At 36.7% G+C, this 25282-nt stretch overlaps 1 protein-coding gene across 1 annotated transcript in view; it reads right to left on the reverse strand.

The window, feature by feature from the left end:
- The window catches only part of LOC128990435 (protein lin-9 homolog), a 29808-nt gene extending 4933 nt beyond the window's left edge, over positions 1–24875 (reverse strand). The window contains exons 1-9 of the mRNA XM_054412797.1: positions 24851–24875; positions 22532–22707; positions 17759–17928; positions 15811–15921; positions 15501–15636; positions 14580–14720; positions 5324–5464; positions 4021–4233; positions 1372–1578 (exon numbers count right to left, since the gene is read on the reverse strand). Of these exons, the coding sequence (XP_054268772.1) occupies positions 1372–1578; positions 4021–4233; positions 5324–5464; positions 14580–14720; positions 15501–15636; positions 15811–15921; positions 17759–17928; positions 22532–22707; positions 24851–24869 (1314 nt within the window). The 5' untranslated portion in view covers positions 24870–24875. The remainder of the gene's footprint in view (positions 1–1371; positions 1579–4020; positions 4234–5323; positions 5465–14579; positions 14721–15500; positions 15637–15810; positions 15922–17758; positions 17929–22531; positions 22708–24850) is intronic.
- Positions 24876–25282: the final 407 nt, after the last annotated feature.

Raw genomic sequence — 25282 nt, forward strand, 5'->3', positions numbered from 1 at the left:
AGGCAAATTCATCAGTCCTTTGAAAGCAAGACCTTTGCTCAGGGCACCTTTTGTGACCTGAGCAAAGCATTTGATTGTGTTGACTTTGAAATTCTTACTAAAAAGTTAGAACTGTATGGGTTTAACGGATCTTCTCTAAATTTTCTTTCATCTTATTTAAAAAACCGGAAACAACTAGTAAATTCTAATGGGAAAAAGTCACAAGAAAGGGAAGTAACTTGGGGCGTTCCACAGGGATCAGTCCTTGGCCCACTTCTGTTTTTAATTTACATTAATGACCTTCCAATGGCAATAAATACTAAAACTATTCTGTACGCGTATGATACAACTTTTTTTCATGAAAACAATAACCAACTTGTACTTCAAAATTTAGTCCAAGTCACAAAATGTAACGCATCCAAATGGTTTCATGTCAATGGCTTTCTATTGAATGACTGTAAAACTCAAGAAATAAAATTTACATTGAAACACGATTCTGCCTTAAATAATGAAAATAGTGCTGTCACTACAACATTTTTGGGTCTTCATATTGATAATAAACTATCCTGGAATGAGCATATAAATTATTTGTCTACTAGACTATCTCGAGTAATTTTTCTTCTTGGTCGTCTCAAAAATGTGATTCCAAAGAACTATTTGAGATCGGCTTATTTTGCATATTTTCAGTCTGTAATGAGATATGGATTGATATTCTGGGGTGGGTGTGGACGAATTAATGAAATGTCAATCCTACAGAAGGGGGCTATCAGAGCTATGAATGGATCAGAGCCAGACGATCACTGCAAGCCTCTTTTTAAGGATTTTAAGATTCAAACTGTAATAAATTTGTTTATTTATGATCTTGTTAAAAAAAACCCATTACCTAAAATTCAATTATCATAATCACAATACCAGATTTAATAATAGTGCCTTGTTAGAATCACATCGTCTGAGTAAGACTAGCAAGAGCCACATAGTGTTATCAACTAAAGTATATAACCTTTTAAAACACAATATTGATGCTTATCCGCAAGAAAAATTTAAGGCCTTGTTTTATAATTGGCTATTAGACAACCCTTCTTATAGCCTGGACGATTTGCTCAAATCTGGAAAAATAAATCTTTGATTGTATTGTATAACCCTGCTGCTAACCTGTTGCTTTATCAGGTCCTTATATTGTTGTTTGTTTAGTCATTTGTACATATTTTAGTTACTAAGCCCTCTATTGTTTTTTCAAAATATTGAAAGTGTTTTGATTTTGTTTTGTTTGACGATTGATGTATAATCATGATTTAGACTTTGTCGATGATCTAATGTATCCTTATGACAAATAAAGATTTTTATTATTATTATTATTATTATAAAGACTCTTTGAATCTTGAATCTTCTTACCTCATGACAGTGTTTCTGAACTGAAGCTAATATTTCCTTGAGATGAACGTTGAGATGCTCTAGTTCAATCACTTTGTTCGCATATCTCTTTTGAAAGTCTTCTGTTATCGGGTCACCAAATGATTTCATCCTCTCAGCTTCTGTGTTGAAATCTTGAAGATGTTTAACTTTGATTTTCTTTATATCCAAGATTTTACTCAATCTTACCTAGAAGTAAAAGATAGAATCTATGTATAAATGTGAATAGAACTGAGAAAAACATTTTTTAACTTTTACTATAAATTGACATTGAGTGAAAAGAAAATAGACTCTTACTTCCAGATCTTCCATTTTCATTGTAGCCTACTAAACAAATAAGGTATTTAAAATAGAGGAACAGTAAAAGAGGCAACTGTTAAGGTTAATGACTGTTTTATTTATGTTTTTAAACGTATATAATGGTAATTATTGCTGAAACTGAAATGGTTAATATAGTATTATGAAGGTTTTGTCTTTAAAACAAACCTAATCAATAATTTTAGTATTTGAAATCTAGGTTAAAAACCAACATTTATTCAAAATTTTCTCAGGACTTAAAGCGGTCGAGATGTCTAAAGGCGGTTTCACACTGGCATCCGCGGACGATTTCTTCGTCCGCGGACGGATGCGAAAATAAATCGCTGCCCATGTTATCAGATGGGACCGTTCACACCGCCCATTGAAACGTAGCGTCCATCCGCGGATGCAGAAATTCGTCCGTGGACGATTTGGTGGAATCGCTCTGGGAGCAATTTTTCTAAAACGTCCGCGGACGATCACGCCCTCGCGCATGCGCAGACAGAGCAGTAGCTCTCAGCGAGGCATGTGTCACTCGCATCACAGTGTTTAGTAGTTTGTGTTTACAGTCATAGTGTTCATCTAGTTGTTGTTTCGTGTCCTCCCTTGTTGTTTGTTATGGCTGAATTAATTGAGGCTGTCCGTGCCTACCCAGTTATCTGGGATACAACTATAGAAATTTATAGAGATCAACAAGAGAAAGATAAAATTTGGTTGGAAATTGCGACTACACTCCACAGAGATTACAAAGAGAATAAAGTATCCTAACCAATAACCATGTATATTATACGAATTACTGTACAGTAAATCATTATTAGATTTGTATTACTTTGATTATTTGCATTATTACAATGATTCACCAAATCGCTGCCGCTTACTGTTAATTGGATGAACCCACTTTCTCCTTTTTGATAATGAGTACAAAAGTACAACCTCGTCGTCACTATCATCACTACTTGAATCAAGCCACAGAACAGAAAATCCGGGTTGACGCCATGGGACAGAAGGCTCAGACATTTTGCACACCTTCACTGAGTTGTAAGAGGAAGTATGTTTAATCTATGATTGTAGTAGGAATGGCCAACTCCATATGCGCATGCGCGAATGAGTGGACGTTTGAAACGTAGCTCGCAATGTGAAGGGGGCGCGTAGCATCCATCCGAATCATTTCATCCGTCCGCGGACGAAATTATCGTCCGCGGACGCCAGTGTGAAACCGCCTTAAGATTCCCGGGTCTGAAAGGGTTAGGTAATGTAGAATTATTTGCGACATTGTTTTCAATAATATCCAATGTTTCTTTGAACCAAACTTTGTTCAAGTTTTTTTGTCAAGCGATCAAAGAGGTTAGACAAATTTGTGCAAATCATTTAAGAAACTAAATTTTAAATACCTCTAAAAATCTCATGTAAAATACAATGATTGCAATAAAGGTACATACCTTTGTGGCATAAAGGTGCCACATTTTGGTGACCTGGTCATGTGAATCAAATTCCAGACCAAATCGTTCTTGTTGGAAACGTAAACTGAACACATTATATAAAACAGAGGAGACAATTTACCGCAATTAACAGGCCCCAAGAGCCAGCTTTGATGATAGTTTGATTAATTAATGCATTTATATCTCAGAAATATGTACTTGGTTCAACATATGAAATAACTAATATATAAGTTGACTGGACACAACGTGAACTAAAATCTGAATTAATGACTGATAATTAATGATGCAATGAATGATATATTGGATTTGATGTGATGATCTGAAATTACATATTATTTAATTCTACTACTACGACACAATACCTTAAGGGGGCGTCCCCCCATTTCCCAAAAGAACTTAGCCTTCCATGATGTCCGAAGTCAGATGCACGACAGAGCGATTTCTCACTCGTCTTACCCGCCTGCTCCCTGCGCATGCACGAGCAGCGGTAGGGGTTGAGATTGGCGGGACATTCAAACAGTGTTGTGTTGTGGAGATTGACTCCACACCTTTACACCCCCAGTTCAATAGGATGGTCAAACTCACTATATGTTTCGCCTATATATGGGCATTGTCAAGTGATCCATCAAGAACGTTACATCTATTTCAAACTCGTCAAGAACATTCAAATAAATACACATGTAAGACGGCACATTGTACGACAAAACATTATAGGTAATTAGTAGGCCTACTATTAACCAATCACGGTACGGAGGCAGACCGTATTACTTTTGAGTTGAACCATACTAATGAACTGTGAGGATAAAGGTATGTAACTTAAATAATAGTTTAATTAATAAACAGATCAGGGGCTACACAACGAATTTCAATTTTTTAAACTAGATACTGTACTTACAATCATCTCTAAGGCGTTCTGTGGGAAAGCGCTGCCTATAGGTGTGTCTGCCTTTGGTTTGCTGCTGACTGCAGACAACATGGGGTCTGGACCTGCAGATGGCAAGGATGGGGGGATACGAGACGGCACCGAGGGTGTAGACGCAGACGACAACCGAGGTCGGAACAAAGCTGATAAACTACTCATGGGCATTGTATCTGGAGGTTCGTGGGACTGCAAACAGGTTTGTATATTGAAATAAACGGTAGCAGCAAAACGATAAATACTTTCTGCCATTAACTCCAAAAACCTTTATAACTAGTGCACCTGTTGCTCAAATTCGAGCAATTGCAAAGTATTACAGGCGTTAATTTAAAACTAATAACAGTCATAATTTCCATTGACTTAAAAGAGTGACCTCAAAGATAATATGTAATCAATCGCTCCAATCCAGTTATCGAAACTGAAAACGAACTCACTATGAAAACAAACACTCTTGTGCGTGTCATGTATTTACTGAACAGCTGTTTTAGTATGCAATTAATAAACATTTTTCACTGTGTAAACAATTAAAATTTCAACTAAATTTAAAACAAACAGGAGATACCATGGATTAGTACCCACACATTGAATTTTGTCAAAATCTGACCACAAGTGTAGTCCGTCATTTCTACATTTATAGGTCTGTGTGTCCCCACACTTAATATATATCACTTCAAAACCCACTTTAATAGGGTTTAGGGGGATCCAAAACGAATATTTCATCCAAAACTCAAACTCAAACATTTTGAAGGAAAATGTATTTCGAAACATATAGCTACTAAAGCCCCGTTCACACGGGGCGAGTTTACAAGCTACACTCCGGCTTTTTTACACGCAGCTAGTAAAATAGCTCAGTGTGAACGACGTACTCGCTCAAAAGCTGCTTGTAAAAAAGCTCTGGAAAAAGTTGACGCTGCCGCTACTTTACACGCCAACTCGCCAGCTTTTGAGCAAGTAGGCGTGTAAAGTAGCCCAGTGTGAACACAGTTGATTGTGTGCTTGTGCGCGTGTTATTCAAAGATGGTGGAGGATTTGGTTCAAGCCAGCTACTGAGCGAGTGGAAAAAGCATCGTGTAAACGACTACAAGCGCACTCGCCGGCTTCTTACACGCCGGCGAGTTGGCTAGTGGACAAGCTCCGTGTGAACGAATACAACCACACTCGCCGGCTTCTTACACGCCGGCGAGTAGCGTGTAAACTCGCCCCGTGTGAACGAGGCTTAAGTATAGGAGGAAAAAGTGAAAAAGATTTTTTCTTGGATTTGATTGATTGATTTACTCACCAATACTTCATAGTCTGGGACTGAATGTGTGCCGAGACCTGGCCGCTCGAAGGTGATTCTGTAAGTGTTGTTGGAAGTGTCCACAGCGTCAATACTGCCTGTAAACAATCCGTCTTGTGGACGACGCAACCTGGCAGTTACCTGCAACAAATATTTCACTCAATCAGCTGATCTTTGTCCAGCAATAGTATACACAGTCACGACATCAGATCAAGTGTCACACAGTTTGTCAACTCCTTATCTATTTTCTGTTACTTCTCACACATTGGCAGGAATGAGTCCTGTGGCTAAATAAGATTTTTTTAATATGTCACTGTTACAACAGTAAAATATTAGACCATGTAAAATAAATATAAATAACTATCAGTTTTTTTTCCTTAAGACGCTAGGCACAAGCCGTGGTTTTTCAGAATACTTCAGGCTAAACCTAGTGGTTGCGGCATTACCACTTAGATTAAATCCATTGGTGATTTGGCGGGATTTGAACCCGGTACCGAAGTCAACCTTTAAATATTCATATTTCCGACCATGACTATGTGGCCAACTCAGGGACGTATTTGACCATCTGCCACCTCTAGGCATTGAAGTTAGCCGCCCCGTCCACACCATCGCTCGTCAGCGCGCTCCCCGACCTCACTAAGATTACCCTGCCTTGTCAGCTGGTTTTGTACAAAAGTAATCTGCAAAGCATGCTGCATAAACAAATTTGAGCCAAAAAATAAATTAATATCATAATAAACATTTTGAGCCCTTTTTACAGACTTTTTTGTTTCACAGTTTTCATTCAAATCGTGATCCTGTCTTGGATACATGGAAAGCAACGTTGTTGGATTCATTCAGAAGTCATAATCGTGTTTTGCAGCGGGAAAACAACAGTATACATTATGTTATTTAAAAAGGGTTCTTATAATACAGGGTGACCGTTAAGTCTTAGGACGACTTTATAACTTTTAAACGACAAACGATATCACAACCACATTTGGTATACCGTTACTGGAAATTGTAAGCTACTTTTCTGTGTACATGGTGGTCGGATATCACCTTTGGGGGACGGCCCGTCGGGGGTCAGAAGAAAATCTTTAATGACAGCCTATGTTGAGTTGTACATCATTTAAGGTCTAGGGGCCGAACGGGCCTAGGGGCGGCGCCGTAGGTAAATCCGCCACTGCCTAAAATACTGTTGATAACCTAGTCATATTCATACTTGTTTTGTTCAGAAAAGAAAGGAGATTTAGAATAAAAAATATCAGGAATCCCTGTTGGTAGTTCTTTTGCAAAATGTGAAAAAAATTCAAATTTTTGGAATAATTTTCAAAAGCAGAGGCCTAGCATTTTTACACAAATTGTTTCACAGACAATCTAAGATAAATTAAATGTAGGAAATTTATTTCCATACCTGGAAATGGGATTGATTTGTTTCAAATAATTTGTTTACCAGAATTACAGGGTAAAATACGGAAATTGGGGAAATTCAACAAATTTGCGCCGAACATTTGAAACATAAAAATATAATCAGAAGTATACATTATATACAAAAGTTCTTATATTACTAAAGGTAACAATACATTTATTCAGAATAATGTCATAATGTACAAAGTTATAACTTTTTTATGACTTGAAAAACAAATTTTAGTTTTTCCGAAAACAAAAATTAGTTATTCAAAGTTAGATCTAATTTTAGTACTTTAAAACTTTAAAAATAACACACTGTTAACACCTAAAAACAACTTATATTTGTATATATTTCAATACATACAAAATATGTATTATTTGTTATATTTGTATTTCAATTAATACATATATCAATCAAATCAAATATGCTTTATTCATAAAGTACAGTGTTGTACATTGAATGGTGTCAACTAAATCTATCTTAAATTAATAATTTACAGATTTGCATATCTTGGATCATTATCTAAATAAAAAACCAAGAATCAGGAAATGGAAATAATCAAAACTGAATCAATTATGTACTAACGCTAAGAGGGGAGGTGGAAAAATACTCTTCCAGGGAATAGAATGCTTTCTCTACTAAACATAGTTTTAGCTTTCTCATGAAATTCTTCCTGCTTTGTTCATTTCTGATTTCATTAGGAAGATGCTTAAAAAATTTTAATCCTATATAGGATGGTTTTTTTTTCATAGAATTTTAATTTATGTTTACTTGAAATAAGGAATGTTTTATGCCGAGTGTTGTATGGGTGATAATTTGTCTCAGAGGTGCTCAAGCAGTTTTTTACTAGAATAATTGTGTCGTAAATATATTGGCCATATACCGTTAAAATTTTCAGTTCTTTGAATTTGTTTTTGGTTGTTTCATTGTGTTCTAATTTCAAAATTATTCTTATTGCTATTTTTTGAAGTTTAAGTATCCTATCCAAATTTGCTATTGTAGTTGAACCATAAAGGCACAAACCATAGGATAAATGCGAATGGACATTAGCATAATATATGTTTTTTAATGTTTTATGGTTACAAAAATAAGACATTCTAGAGAGTGAATATAGTCCTGAACATAATTTTGAAAGGAGTTTATCAACATGTTCATCCCAGTTTAAATTTTGGTCCACAGTTAGACCTAGAAACTGTGTACTGTGTTTATGTTCAATTTCTTCTGCATTATACACAATATTTGGTTTAATTAACTTTTTATTTTGATTTGTTTTAAAAGTTAAAAAATTAGTTTTTTTAGGATTAAGCTTCAATTTATTTTGCTCTAGAAAGTTTCCAATGTTTGCCAATTCAACAAAACTTAAAATTTCAACTTGTTGCACTGACTCAGCCGATACTTTGAGATTTGTATCGTCTGCATAAAAACAAAGATTGTTCTGAGGTAAACATCAGAGTGCACCACCAGCATCATTTATATAACATGAAATTCTTAATATGTTATATAATATGAAATTCTTGATTCTTGATTCTTGATTCTTGAACATAAAAACAACAGGGGGCCAAGGATTGACCCCTGGGGTACACCACATTTAACCCTTTCAGTTTCAGAAGAAAATGCTGTAATTCTGTTATCATGATTATGTGTGATTTCTACAAACTGACGATTATTTAGGTATGACTGAAACCATTTTATTGATTTTTTTGTAACCCCTAATGAGTAATTTATCTATCAGTTGGGTGTGGTTGACACTATCAAATGCCTTAGTTAGGTCCATGAAAATTCCAATTGTGAACTCCCCTTTATCAACCGATTCAATTATAGATTCTATGAATGACACTGCTGCTGTAATTACAGATTTTCCAGGCCTAAATCCATGCTGAGTATTGTTTAATAGTTTAAATTCTTCTAAATAATTTAATAACTGACAGTTAACAATTTTTTCATAAATTTTTGATAAATTTATAGGAGAGAAATAGGACGGTAATTTGACACAGTTTCTAGGTCGTCTTTCTTATAAATTGGTATTATTTTAGATTTTTTTAATTGATTTGGAAAAATTCCTGATACAAAAGATGAATTTATTAAATGACTTAAAATATGGCTCAGGCATTTTTTGGCATGCTTTATAACTTTAATAGGGACATCATCGTGTCCAACAGAATGTTTGTTTTTTAAAGAGTTAATTACTTTTTCCACCTCCCCCGCATCAATAAATTTAAAATCAAAACCTCTTTTAATACATTGCTCATTTTCAATAAGACTTTGATTTTCAATCTTGCTCTCACATTGGTTGCCACTGACATCCTGATCAACATTAGTAAAATAATTGTTGAACATGTTGGCAATAGTTCTAGGATCACTTAAGCTACAATTTCCCTCTTTCAAAGTAATATTTTTATTTTTTGTTCCATTTCCTTTCCCAACTTCAGAATTTATAATCTGCCATACTGTTTTTTGTATATTGGCTGATTTTTTTATTTTATTTTCAAAATAATTTGTTTTAGCTCTGACTAATTTTGCCCTATATTTCAGTTTGTTTTGTTTTAACTCGTATTTCAAGGCAGGATTTTTGTTCCTACGAAGTTTTAAGGCCAATTGTAGTAGTTCTTTTTTTTCATTTTTCAGGTCTTCTGAGATCCAATTTTTTTTGCGTTTCTTTTCAGTTACAGTAATTTTGGGAAACGAAATGTCAAAAAAGTGCTTAAATGTACTATAAAATTCATCATATTTTCTTTCAACAGGAGCCATGTAAACACTCTCCCAAATCTCAGTTTCCAAGAGGTTTTTAAATAAATTCAAATTTTGAATATTGAAGTTACGAGTTGTACGTTTTATAGTTGATTGAACCTCTTTTGTATTATTTAGGTTTTTATTTTTTATAAGGAGCAATTGCCCATCATGATCTGATAGACAAGTTACAATTCCCTCAACAGTTACCTTGCAATCATGACAATTTTTAATTATAAAGTTATCAATTGCTGATTCAGATTCCTCAGTAACTCTGGTTGGGAAATTGACCAGATACCTCATTTTATGAACTTTTAGTGTTCTTTTTAGTAATTTATGATTAGGGTTATTTTTTAAAACATCAATGTTTATATCCCCTCCCAAAATTATATTAACAAACTTTTTGGAAAAGTAGGAAATTAACATGCTCAATCTATCTAAAAATATTTCACAATCCGAGCTAGGTGACCTATACACTCCAATTGCCAAAATTTTAAATCCGTCAATTATATAGCTTACTTACTTACTTACTGCAGTGGCCATAGGTACCCCAAGTGGTACTTGGCCTCGCCTACACATTGCCTCCAGCCTTCTCTGTCCTGCGCCTGGTCTTCATTTCTACCCAGCTTCCTCAAGTCCCGTCGCACCTGGTCCTTCCATCTCAGTTTAGGCCTGCCTGGTGGCCTTCTGCCTTCTGGGTCGTTCCTTAATACACTGCTTAAGGTTGTGCCATGTTCTCTTCTGAGGACATGACCCGCCCACCTAATGCGTCTGCTTTTTACCTCAGCTGTTATATCTGGGTCTTTATATAGCTCTCTTATTTCGAAATTATGTCTAATTCTCAATTATATAGCTACAGGCACAAAATTCGAATTGCTTATCTTGAAGTAAACTACCAGAAAACCAATTTGGAACATCCACCCGCTTCCACTTTAAACCCTTCAGGGAAAGCATAACGACGCCACCCTTGAAACATGTTTTTCTACAATAAAAATTGTTTACATCATAATCTTGTATATTGAGTCTGTTAATTTCATTTTCCTTCATATCGTGTTCTGTTAAGATTACAATATGAGGAGTTAATTCATTTATAGTCACTAATAAAGGTTCGATCCTTGATGGTAAGTGCTGAATATTTTGATGGAATATTTTTATTACATTTTTTTCTGTTTGTACGTTTTTGTTGAGATTATTATTACTGATGGGTTTAAAGTGGGAGCGGGAGTCGCCATTACAAATCATGTTGCTATCACTTGTATTGGAGTTTCCAATAAAAAACCAGAGCCACTATCACTCACAACCCCAGAGAGAATCTGCCCCCCATCACTTGACACAGGCGCAGGCCGCTGCAGCTGATCTGGATCTGGTGTAACAGGGGGTGCTTGTAGAGGGGGGAAGTCCACCATTGAGCCAATTGTGACATCATGACCAGAACCAACAGCAGCAAGGGGTGATTGGCAATTAGCAGTCTCTTGAGATTGCAGAGTTGTAGGATTCTTGGACATTGTCGCTGGCTGCTTCATCCTATCATCCACTGGAGTTGGCTCTATTGAGCCCAGATTGCTGGTTGAAGTTGTATGATGGGTGTGAATAGTGTTCAGGGAATGTGATAGAGTAGAGGTTGTTGCCATTATACAAGGACCAGGGAAAGAAACAGATTGAGTGTTTATATTTATCCATTTATAAAGCTCTTCTCGTATACTATTTTTAAATTCCTGGTAGCTCAATCCATTTTGCAAAGTTCTACTTGATTCTTCATCCTGTATTATTACTGTAACTGGCTTCCCAGTGATACGATGCAATTTTACTAAGTTTTTCACAAAATTTTGAACACTAATATTATCCCTGACACACCCCATGGGTGAACACACAAGTCTCTTGTATTTCCTTAGCTTGAAATCATCTATTAATTTACTGAAGGCTGTGTTGTAATCAGTTGTCTTTGGTTTACCATTGTATGTTGCCTTGGTTACAACACCATACACTGCTGCTCCGTTTTCATGTTCTTGTAGTGTTAAGTATAATATATGATAAATATTTTGAATTTGTAAGAAATATATTTCTGATCAAGAAAATATATACTGTGTATATATATATTATATATATATATATATAAATACCTATATATATATATACAGAAATATAAACAAATAAAGGTTCCAGAAGCATTATTCTGGCGTGAGACACACATACGATTGTAGGCTAGGCTAGGATTTAGGAGATTTAGGCCTAGCCTAATAGCATTGACTATTGGATAATAGGCATAACATCTAAGCAACCACCATTTCAATAACACAAATTTTGACATAAATAATAATACTTACCAAGCCTAATATGGATAAACACTACAGCTAACTCATACACCACCTGACAATACACTTCTTTTACACTAAAACACTAACCTCTAATGAAAATTAGCCCAGATGTAGCCGCACTGAAAACCTAATTTAGATTCCGGCGAGCAGAATACAAACAACTTGTTTTTCTAGTTAAAACTAATGTGTCACCTAAATCTCAATACCGAAAGGCACTAAAACATAGAGATAGAACGTTTTCTTAGCTTTAAATAGGTATGACTCTCATCACTCTATGTCAATTAACAACATATTTATTTGTGATTTAGAAACCGCCGTTTGGATGGCTGTTTGGGCAAAATGGCCCACTGACAAAACAGCTGATTTTAACAATAGTATATTACGTTACTAGTCCTGAAAATAAGTGTTTACCGGACGAGTGTGGTCGTTCCCGTGCGAGACGAAGTCGAGTACGGGATTACCATACGAGTCCGGTACACATATTTTGGACGAGTTACGTACGATAATTTACGCCATACTACTTAATCCGTACAAATCCTTATATATTTCCACCAACTAAAGGAGTAAAAATTACTAGTCATAACCTCCAAGAGAGGTTATGCTTTTGTTTATAACCACTCATTGCCACGCAAATACAAGTATAATCAGCTGATTGGTGTCCGGTAAAACTCATTGCAGAACAGTAGTACGCAATGAAACCCCATTTGAATAAGCTGGCGGCAAACAGCTGTTTTCTGGACTAAATCCTTGCGTGGAAAGTTCGTCAAAATAATGTAGTGTGGCGTAAAATATTTTTCAGACTTCCTTACGTCGTATGACAAAGTTCTCTATACGAAAATAAAGAACAACTCAAGTTCGTTTAATGGTACCAACCACTTCCTGTTTAGGCCAAAATTACGACTTGTAGATTTTTTCAAGATGTTAGTGCTACATATATGTTAGTGCTTTATATATGAAAATAAAAGTTCATAATCTCTTCTTTCCAACGGTATCAAAATTATTACGCGTCTGGATCATTTTCATTGCATGGTAAGCGTTTGTAAAAAAAATGTTGGGCACCAAGCGCACACATCAAATCCTAGGGTTAAGATAAAAAACCTCCTTTTTGATTATTTATCCTCCCAAATTTTGCTGCCCCTAAAATTTGCCACCCTATTCCGCCTATTCCGAAATACTGTATGGCCCTGGACCAACCATGCCCAATGCCAAATGGACCACAACTCCTTAAGTGCACTTATTTAAAATTTCCTGAGATTCTAATTTTTTTAGGTTATGTAACTTATTTATATAACTTACTGTTGAGAAATATATTGGCTTCAAACAAACAACAAACCAAATGCTATTTCCAATGCTTCTCGTGGTATTTTTTACACAATGTAGACAAATACAACAAAATTGCAGAAATTACAGCATGAATATTACAAATACAACTTGAAAACAAGGTGAGCTATTGCTTCCATTTTCCCTTACAGGTTAGTTTCCCTCCAAATACAACCTATGAATGTGATTGGCTGTCCCTAGCCAACTGTATGGAGGGAAATTCAAATGTGGGTCAAACCTCCCCAGTGGTCAATAATTATACTTTCCTTCCCCAAGTGTTTTAAATTGATGTTTAACAACGGAGAAAATTGATTAACCTAATTTAGGCATAATAATTATTACAAATTACAGTTTTTTTTATTATACAAGCTATCCAATCTCTCTGCTTATTCAAAATAGAGTAGTGTGGTGTTTTATGTGGTGAGTAGTGTTTACATTTTTTAAATGTAAAAAATTATTAGGGATGGACGGGATTGAATTTTTAGTTCGGGACGGGACGGGACGGGATTTTTATTTCCTTCCCGATTTTCGGGACGGGACGGGACGGGATTTTTTCTGTGTATAAAAAGAAAAGTCTTGAGTATAGCAGTTACCAAAAAAGACATACAAAATCAATTTTTAACGTTTTTGGTACTGATCTATAAAAACCAAAAAATAGGTAACAATATACAGGTACCAAAAAAGACATACAAAATCAATTTTTACCGTTTTTGGTACTGATTTATAAAAACCAAAAAAAAGGTAACAATATACAGGTACCTATAGAAACTTGTGACTCGCGGTCACGGCGCGATCGTCGGTATGACTCGCGGTCACGGTGCAATCGTCGGCATGACTCCGCGGTCACGGCGCGATCGTCGGCATGACTCCTCGGTCACGGCGCGATCGTCGGCAGGACTCCGCGGTCACGGCGCGATCGTCGGCATGACTCCGCGGTCACGGTGCGATCGTCGGCATGACTCCGCGGTCACGGCGCGAATGTCGGCATGACTCCGCGGTAACGGTGCGATCGTCGGCATGACTCCGCCGTCACGGTGCGATCGTCGGCATAACTCCGCGGTCACGGCGCGATCGTCGGCATGACTCCGCTGTCACGGCGCGATCGTCGGCATAGCTCCGCGGTCACGGCGCGATCGTCGGTATGACTCGCGGTCACGGTGCAATCGTCGGCATGACCCCGCTGTCACGGCGCGATCGTCGTTATGACTCCGCGGTCACGGCGCAATCGTCGAAATGACGATTGAATGATCGTCGAAATCGTCTCCTGCGTTCGCGGACCTATCGCTCGCAATAGCGGCGTTATCGGCACTCGCGAAGCGGCAAAATCGCCGACAATCGGACCAAATCCCGTCCCGAAAAATTCCCGAATCAAATGTAATCCCGTCCCGATAATCGGGAATATTTTTTTCCCGAATAATTCCCGAAATTTCGGGACCCGTCCATCCCTAAAAATTATATATAAGCTAGGCTATCCATTGAGAAAAAAGTTTGGCCAACTAACCTTAGAACCAATGACTAGTTGTAGTGGGATCTCATTAGGCAGATCTTTACAATGAGAAATGTCCCCAATCTTACGTTGCTGCACTAAGCGGATTTTTGTCCTCTTATTTTCTAATTCTCTTCTTTCTTCAGTGAAAAATGCCTATGTACAAAAGATTGTTTTGAATTTTACATTGAATGGACATTAAACTCACTAACTTATTACTTGGTGTCTACTAATTTTTCAAAACAAAATGTCTCCCAGCTTGCTGAGGATTTAATCAATATGTCGAATCTGAGGTAAGAAACATTACATGCTTAGGCCTAGTTAGAAAAAATAATCTAGGGTGACATAGTCAATGGTGATAGTCATGAAATTTATTTAAACATTTAACTTATTCTAAATTAGATTAGACCTCCAAAGTAGGCAACAATTTTGGTTAGACTGTAGTAGGCCTAATAACTAGGCTAGTGTTTTTTATAGATGCATTTCAGAATCATATTACATCCAGTTTGTGGGACTGTAGCCTACTGTAGGTAGGCCTATAAGCATTTCAATTGATTTGATTACCTTTGTGCTGTGAGTTGTTTTTAGTTTGTGAGTATTTGTTAATATAACTTAAATCATGAAAGGATCTGGTAAAAAGTATTTTTAGTTTAGTCCACCAAGGTCTGAACCTACATCAAAATAACAAGCACGTCTTTCCATGTAAAATCAATATGAACAAAAATTTAGCAATTTGTGATCACAACAAATTATGCTGCTACATCAGTGTCACTTTATGAGAAGAAGTGGTTATGAGATGATGATGGAACAAAATGTAAAAAAAGTAGGTTTACAAAATAAAAATGTAATTCTAATGTAAACATGTTTGCTTTGAATAACTTAGCAATTGTTATTTAAAAAACAAGGCAAACAAAAAGTCCATTATCTATTACAAACCTGAGAACATCTCCGAGGTTTTCCCATAATTCTTCGCAGCTTGCACCATTCCACACGGCTCAAACAGCGAGTTTTCAACTGTGGGAAGTTTTCCTTCAGGCAAACCATGAAATCGTTATCACCTCCAAAAAGTGCTCTGTGCAAACAGAAAGTGTATATAATACATTAATACGGACAAAACATTTTATTCTTTATAGTAACTGTGAAAAATATTTCTCATCACTCCAACTAAGGTTTACGTGTTGACAAAAGAAACGATTTAGCAAACATAAAACATTAAGTATTATGAATATTTACAACAATTACTTACTTGTCTATGTTGCTGTAAAACCACTCGTAACAAACCCACTTGTGGGCTTTGGGTAGCTTCAAAAGGTTTCTCAATCTCATTCCGATTTTCTGTCCAAGTCTTCGATCAGGACTGTAAAAAGATAGAATAGTTTACTCGAAGAGGCATCAAAAATACAGTACTAACTTACACACAGAAATATTCAAATCAAATCATAGCAAATCATTTATTATCATGGACATTACATGCATTGACCAGGGTGTCTAGTTTATTTCCATTGTAAAATTCAAGACTAATTCCAGACTTTTCAAGACTAATTCCATATTTTTCAAGACTAGTTTTTTCAACAATTAGTGGGCGTTGATAAAAAAATGTATCGATTTTCGATTCTTGATACCGATACCAATTTTTATAGCTTAACCAAATTTTCTAAATAATACTACACCAACCCCTGCCTTTTTCATAAAGTAGTATTATGATAATGTGGAGTTTTCAAGTAAAGAAATAATGCAGCAATGAAAAATTCTAACTAGCAAATTTGGTTTTTTTTTATCATAAAATCTTCCGCGTACCGTACGTTTAGACATCATCATTGACTGCAGCGGTTACAGAAACGTCATCGTCGTCGTCCGGGATCGCGCCAAAATCATGAACATTTCCTGCGGCTGTTTAGACATCACCGTCATCACCCGCGGTCACGGAAACGTTATCGTCGTCGTCCGCGATCACGGCAAAATCATGAACATTTCCCGCGGCCGTGTAGACATCATCGTCGTCTCCCGCAGTTACGGAAACGTCATCGTCATTTCCCGCGGCCGTGTAGACATCATCGTCGTCTCCCACGGTCACGGAAAAGTCATCGTCATCTCCCAAGGTCACGGAAACGTCATCGTCGTCGTCCGGGATCGTGGCAAAATCATGAACATTTCCCGCGGCTATTTAAACAACACCGTCATCTACTGCGGTCACGGAAACGTTATTGTCGTCCTCCGCGATCGTGGAAAAATCATGAGAACATTTCCCCTGCCCGTGTAAACATCAACGTCATCTCCCGCGGTCACGGAAACGCCATCGTCATCTACTGCGGTCACGGGAACGTCATCGTCGTCTCCCGCGGCCACGGAAACGTCATCGTCGTCTCCCGCTGTCACAGAAACGTCATCGTCGTCTCTCGTGGTCACGGAAACGTTATCGTCGTCTCCCGCGGTCACGGTAATTTTATCGTCGTCCATAGCGGTCACGGAAAGGTCATCGTCGTCTCCCGCGGTTTTGGAAACGTCATCGTCGTCTCCCGCGGTTTCGGAAACGTCATCGTCGTCGTCCACTATCGCGGCAAAATCGTGAACATTTCCCGAGGCCGTGTAGACATCATCATCATTGGCTTTCACGGTTACGTAAACGCAAGACGACAATCGCGGCAAAATCATGAAAATTCCCGACTTTGAAATCAAATTTAAGACTAAATCCCGACTTTTCAAGACCATTTTGAAATTCAATACTAATTCCCGACTTTCCCGATTTTCCCGACTACTAGACACCCTGATTGACATTGTCAATGGAACAGAACGTAAAATTTCAATGTTCATTGTCTAAATAATCAGAGTAAACTTAAGTATGAGTCTGTTGTGCAAATTCATTTTAACTACAGGGTTTTATTATTATCCGTAGAAGTCTTGTAAATAAAATGTGACGATGTCTATTGTTAATTTGTAATGTGCTGAATGACGGAATAAATGCCTTATTAATGCCTTATTAAACACAAACCCTGGTCTTGTTACTATATCTACTTTCGACCTTTTGTTATATAGCACATTATTAATTGATAGCCAAATGACAAATAATCAATCTCCTTTTCAATAGAACCAGCGGCCTTCAGATTATAAAACGAGCACTACAAACTACAACCACTTAAGTAGGCCTACTCAGACCATTTTAAAGGTAAAGCAAAAATACTATACTCAAGTTTTACCTGTCTTGCTTAATAGGAGACTCTTCACTTTTTATAGTCCGAATCACTTTACCAGCGGATGGAGGTTTTTTCGCAGGTGATTTTCCAGTGCTCCGTTTAGTTTTTGGAGTCGTGATGTTTACTACATCATCATCAAAAAACAAACGGTTTTTCTTCCTTACTCTTTGAGGCTAAACAGAGTAGAAAGCACTGAAATTAGCCTAATGTCAAAATGAATTTAAACCTTAATCTAAACACAGCATATAGGCTGGATTCCAGCTCTTTTTAAAAATTTAATAACTCTGCCCAACAATGTTATTTGATAAAAGTACAAATTTTCATAACAAAATGTTCTGGGCGCGCTGATACTAACACTGCCAGTTTCCCGCACATTCATCAACATGTAAGTGCTGCCAACCTATGTATTTTTAAAAACAAAATGCCCCCTGCAGCAGTAGAGAATGTCATTTGCATCATTGTTCAGTGGATGTATTCATTATTAAAAACGATACATTTTAGTCTAAGGACCTTCAGTGAAATACTGGCTTTCATTCAAGCTATTAGTTATTCAAATCGGACAAGTTTTAAGCAAACGCAAGGCGAACAACCAATACAGGGTGATTGGTACTCAGAGTGACAAAAATTTTTTGGTGTAAGTACAAAGTAAATGAAGTGTGATGATGCATATAAAATAAAATGTTCCAAGTCTAAAAATTAGCTTCCCAAAAAATTATTTTATGTTTTTCAAAAATAACCACGCTTTTAAACTTAATACAGCGATTTCTCAATTACCTGTATATGGATTTGAGTAGATAATGCCATTTTCGTGTTCTACATTAAATTTTGAATAAGAATAATAGAAAATGAAGGAGGATCCGTTGTAAAAACTCCATTGTAAATAGATTCAAAGACAAAGTTAAGATGTTTGATAAAAATTAAAAAAAAACAATGGTCAATTGCATTTTTCATAACCTGTATACAAGGAAGTGTCGGAATATGTAAAAAACTGCGCCATTTTATAAGCTTTCCAACCATATGCTACACTTTTGAGGTTTAGATATTTTTTTGTTTGTTTTAGTGGTTTGAATTCCAGAAAACAGGGAACTTTTTTACTGTTTTACTGTTCAAGCTGAAACGAAAATACAACTTTTGCTTAATACATGCCGACTTTCTATGTTTTAAATGTTAAAGACACCATGCTTTGTAGTCTTCAAACCACTAAAGCGTACATAAGCAGACATAAAGCTCAATGGTGTAGAATATGGTTGGAAAGCATAGTTATTTTTGAAAAACATAAAATAATTCTTTGGGAAGCTAATTTTTAGACTTGGAATATATTATATGCATCATCACATTGCATTTACTTTGTACTTACACCAAAAATATTTTGTCACACTGAGCACCAATCACCCTGTATAATATTATTTTTATAAAGGTTTTCTATGATTAAAATTAATAGCTCCAGTATTGATTATGTTTTTTTATATGTTTTAGACTGAAAATAATAAGTAAATTATAGGCTTTAATTTGAGCTATTATTTGTTTGAATCAGTTAAGTTCAGATACTGTATTACTCAATCAAAAATCATAAATTTGATTATTTCTAGTAGGCCTATATTAAATTTAATTCAACGCTGCGGGGCAGCATGCGTCTTCTACTAGTTATTAATAATAAATGGCTATAAAATCCAGAATTATTACAACTAAAATGATAAATTTTCTAAAATTCCAAAATTTAAGAATTATTAAATGAGTATGAAAATTGCTTCAACACGTTTTTAGGCTTCTTGAGCACTGGCGGGATTGCCGTCAGTATTAGGCGGCACAAATTCGGTATTAGGGAATTCAAATCTGGTATTAGGCAAAAATATTTGGTATTGGTTGAAAAAAAAAACAATTTCTGGTAATAGGCCTATACCTATATTACCCTATTATTATTAATGACTCCAAACGCTGAAAATTAAATCAGGATATATTAGCAATCATTTTAATAACAACAAATAAGCCTTATTAAAGATTAATTCATAACCTAACCCTGACCGTCCGGTATTAGGTATTTAGGTACCGTAGCTTTACAGCCCGTGGTGTACAGCTCGGCCAAAACTTCTGTGCGCGTGGACGAGTCGCTACTAGCCGAACTAAAACATTCGGGCACCGGCTATTGGCAGTGCTGGGGGTAGTGGTGAGTGAGTAGCAAGACACAAATGTTTTCACAAAAGTACCCCCGCCAACCCCCTCGCCAAGACTCAACCAGATCTGGTCGCGCGCACAGAAACTTTGGCCGACCTGTACTAGGGTGGGGAACACTCAGTTTTTTCCAAGATCCCAACTGTTAAACTTGGTCAGGTATGGTATGTTAGGCATTTCTTAAGGTGGTTTCACACTGGCATCCGCGGACGATTTCTTCGTACGCGGACGGATGCGAAAATAAATCGCTGCCCATGTTATCAGATGGGACCGTTCACACCGCCCATTGAAACGTAGCGTCCACCCGCGGATGCAGAAATTCGTCCGTGGACGATTTGGTGGAATCGCTCTGGGAGCGATTTTTCTAAAACGTCCACGGACGATCACGCCCTCGCGCATGCGCAGACAGAGCACCAAACCACGTGTAGCTCTCAGCGAGGCATGTGTCACTCGCATCACAGTGTTTAGTAGTTTGTGTTTACAGTCATAGTGTTCATGTAGTTGTTGTTTTGTGTCCTCCCTTGTTGTTTGTTATGGCTGAATTAATTGAGGCTGTCCGTGCCTACCCATCTGGGATACAACTATAGAAATTTATAGGGATCAACAAGAGAAAGATAAAGCTTGGTTGGAAATTGCGACTACACTCCAAAGAGATAGTCCTAACCAATAACCATGTATAGTTATACGAATTACTGTACAGTAAATCATTAATACAATGATTTGTATTTACTATAATTATTTGCATTATTACAATGATTCACCAAATCGTTGCCGCTTACTGTTAATCGGATGAACCCACTTTCTCCTTTTTGATAATGAGTACAAAAGTACAACCTCGTCGTCACTATCATCACTACTTGAATCAAGCCAAGCCACATAACAGAAAATCCGGGTTGACACCATGGGACAGAAGGCTCAGACATTTTGCACACCTCCACTGAGTTGTAAGAGGAAGTATGTTAAATCTATGATTGTAGTAGGAATGGTCATCTTCCCTATGCGCATGCGCGAATGAGTGGACGTTTGAAACGTAGCTCGCAATGTGAAGGGGGCGCGTAGCATCCATCCGAATCATTTCATCCGTCCGCGGACGAAATTATCATCCGCGGACGCCAGTGTGAAACCGCCTTTAGACTATGGTGAGTGTTCCCACACTGGAAACTGTATGACAACAGACGCCACTGATTACAGCATAAAATGGATGCCACACACCCCTTAAGCAAATAATGAAATTCTAGGATACAGTAATAGATAGGCTATTCTCCATGGTTGTTACAATTCCTTAGTTGAAACAATATTTGATCTTAGAAGGTTGAACTATGAACAACAGTTCCAAGGTAGGTAAATATTAAAACACTGCTTTGCAAGTCATACAAAACATTTTCTGGCAAACAATTGGAGGCAATACGCCCCAAATGAAATTGTGAGTGCCGCAGCAAACCGGGTACGATTATCAAGCATTTTCGGATAAAGACCATGGGTTAAATGGAGAACAAGTGCTATAGGGACGGGTTCGATTTCCAACACACCCACAAAACATATTGAATGCACTAGATGGCCTAAAATAGTTTGAGTAGACGTTTTAGCGAATTTCCCATATAGGGAATAAGCTATTACCGTAGTACTCATGGTAAGACCTGGACCCGGTATCGATTTATTTTTTCGTTTTGAGGTCCCTAGAGGCCAAAAACACCATCCGTTCAAATTCATATATATATATTTATATATATATTTATATATATATATTTATATATATATATTTATATATATATATTTATATATATATATATATATATATGTGTCCGTTAGCACGATAACTCGAGCAAAAATCATCCGATTTTGATGAAATTTAGTACAAACGTGTAAACCTACATTTATTCGAACGAGTTCGCGAACCAGCATGATCGGACTATGGGAACGGGGGTTTATGGGGGGTTTTATGGGGTAAAAATAGGTTTTTCCCATTTTTGACCATAAAAACACAAAATTTTACAATTTCTTTTCACACCATTTTGTAGAGCATAAAAAAACAAATAATTAAGTATATTGAAGCGTTATTGTGCGCCTAATGGTTACGGAGAAAATTCCAAAAAACTGTAAATTTAAAATCCCTATATGGAGAAAAAGTCAACTGTTGTAGTTTGCTTGTTTATTAACATATTTTGATCGAATTTGGAAAATACATTAATTTCTTACTAACCTATTAACATAAAAAACGACCTTTTTACCCTCCCTGTTGCAGCAAACCTAAGTACTCGTTTAACTAATTCTATTTAAATAGGGAATAAATATGATATTTTTAAGGAGACATTTTAGTGTAAATCCTATCAGGCTAATGGAAATTCGCTTAGTCTGCAGGTTTGCTGCGGCGGGGGTATTTACAAATTCCACAGGCGTGGAAGAGGAAAAAACCAGAAGATTGTATGATAAACACACATATGCCTTTCACCGTTTATTGGGCCATAAATAATAGCAATAATGCTATATTATCCTAACTTCACATAGTAAGTTAACAAACATTAACTTACAAAATAATATAGCCTATATTTTAATGGCTTTTTAATGTATTTTAATTAAACAAAAATTATAACCTGTTCGTTTACTCACCATTCCTCTCCTATTCAGGATGAGCCCCGGCTGAGGCGAGCGTGGTGGCAGTTCAGTGCCGACCCTGAGAAGGCCGAGAGGACCCAACACATCTTCTGACTCCATCTTAATCTCTGGTCCGGGATCAAATTTTATACCTCCATTCTTAAATGCCAGCAATGCCTGAGCAGACTCATCTGTAAATACGATCAACAGTCAATAGACTACTAAAATACCTACGGTACTAAGCTTAATCTACTATATCTAGCCTAAATAGCCTATATAGACTGTAGAAGACAAACCTTAAGTCAATAAGTAAGCAGGCCTAGACAGTTTTTAAGTCTACTGAATAAGTAATTAATTATTAAAATGATAAGATACAACAATGTTGTGTTTTAACATAGAAAAGATAAGTGTAGGCCTAGGCCTACCAAAAATACCTAAGTTAAATACCATACTTATTTCTTTCTTTCGTAGAATATCAGAGAATAAATTAGCCTACCTTAAGGTTAACCTACATCATAGGAAAATAGATTGATTACTTCCAGTTATATAGCAAAAAGGTATGCAGCTCTATAAGTTATCTTAGTGCATTAATTAACACGTTCGCGGCGGCATGGGAGCGATCGCTCCCATATGGAACCCTAATGCCATCCTGGTGGGTGTGATCGCTCCCAAGCTGCAATGAAGTACGAAATGATTTATTTTTAAGCCTGGATTAGAGATAGAAACTTGAAACCTCGCACAGCACTGCTCAATAGTATTGTATTTTGTTGTGGTGTAGGTTGGTAGAAAATTTCCCCGTAAAATCCCCGTCTGGCAATCTCAAAAATCTACTTTTTGTCCCGTCTTTTTCCCTCCATTTGGCAATTCCAATGGGACCGGCTACGTTCCAAGCAGTGCCGCTATCTGTGGGTGTTTAGCGAACTACGTCGACTCTCGTTGTAAAGCAGGATATCCTCGCACGTTATTTGCTATTCGTCAGACCAAAATTGGAAAGCCAATCACACGCGGCAATCGGGTTTGTTCGACGCTGAGGGCTGCGCCGCACTGGGGATACGCCCCTAAGATTTTAGAGCTCTTGATGTTTTGTCTCTGATATTGGACATGGTCACCTCAGGTAAAAAATCTCAGAAACGATAGGGCAAGTTAAGTTAGGCCTCTAGCTTAGGGTGTAGGACTTGATTTCTTCAGCAGTAGCCTACTAGCCTAACAAAAGTTGTATGCAAGTGTGTTCTTTGTTATAATATTTGAGAATTATTGCATTTAGGAGTATAACCAAATTCAAAATCTAACTTGATAGCCTACTTGTATCCATGCTATGTCGATGACCGACAATGTCATATAGAATGTGTTAAGTTAATAACTTAAATACATTTAAAATATAACACTACTAGCCTATTATACATCGAAAACTTAACCAGGCTGTGGCGGTAACTTAAATAAAACAAGTAGGCCTAACATATTTTAGGGGAAGGCGTTCTAAGTAGGCCTAACTTTAAGGGGCACTTCACTCAGCTCCTCCAGGGAGTAACTTAGGCCTACATTGGCCTAACTTATTTACTAAGCTGTTTCTAATTGCCGCTTTGAAAGAGGTGATGTTCATCTCCAACACCTTATCCGGCAAGTTTTTAAAAAGCCTTACGGCATAGCAGGGATAAGTTTAGCTCTTAAGTTAAGGGTGGAGGTGAGATGTCATCGCGGCAACAAGGTGTAGTGCTTACCAAGTGTCATAGCAGTGATGAACTGCTCTTCGGTCAAAGGGTTCATAGGACAACAAGCTCAGTGGTCTGACAATAATGAACAAGCTAAATGTTAGCTTAAGGCCTAGGCGACCGTTTTATAACATTCTTTGGGTAAAAGCAACCTAATTTTATCAGATTTAAGGCAATAGCCTATATGAAGGCTATTAATTGAGGTTGGTACGGTTTTTAACAGCCAACTTATCCAAATTCATAACAAATTAGGTTAGGACTTAGTATAAGCAAAAATATGAACATAGTAATTATTATTTCTCAAACCCAGTCTAAAATTTATTATTGAGCAAATAAACATAATTTTGTATGGATGATTTCAACTAAGAACCTTTCACGATAGGCAAATAAATTGATAAGAGTTTTTATTTTGAATTTCATACATCCCGCCCTGATTTCGTGGACAAAATTTTGATTTTCCATACCTAACGCAACTCTCTGCCTGAAAATCCTATCACCTCATGACGATGCCATGAAAATCAACGTGTATAAAAATTATTTTTCAAATAATTTAGCCCTAAAAATTGATTACAATTGACACTAACGTAATATTAATAACAATTTATAAATATAACGTAATACTCACTTTCAAGTTCGTCCGCCATGTTTATGTTTTTCTCTGATCTTTGGTATGACGAACAAAATAATCCTACTAATTACCAACTCACAGATCCCTACAATGAAAACAAAAAACCACAACCATTCTATTTTATCCTTACTATACAAAAATTACAATTAGTTATTGATTTTCAGGGTTAGGTTTCGTATGATGCTACTATATCGTGGCTTCGGCAGTGCCGGATTTACTAATTACTACTAACTAGCATAGATAAAACATATATTTCCCATCCTTATGAAATAGCTGAAGCCAATTTTATTGTTAGTTCTGTCCGGTTTTCTGTAGATGTCGTGTTTTGTTTGTATTATTTTAGGGTTAGTTTCTCATTATTTGTGCCTCAGTGTTTGGTTGTATAGCTAAGTGGACGAGTTATTGTTTATGATTTAAATAGTTTTATTT

This window comes from Macrosteles quadrilineatus, unplaced genomic scaffold, assembly GCF_028750875.1.
Source record: "Macrosteles quadrilineatus isolate MER2022 unplaced genomic scaffold, UCM_ALF_1.0 Scaffold_3__2_contigs__length_128488019, whole genome shotgun sequence".
Taxonomy (NCBI): domain Eukaryota; kingdom Metazoa; phylum Arthropoda; class Insecta; order Hemiptera; family Cicadellidae; genus Macrosteles; species Macrosteles quadrilineatus.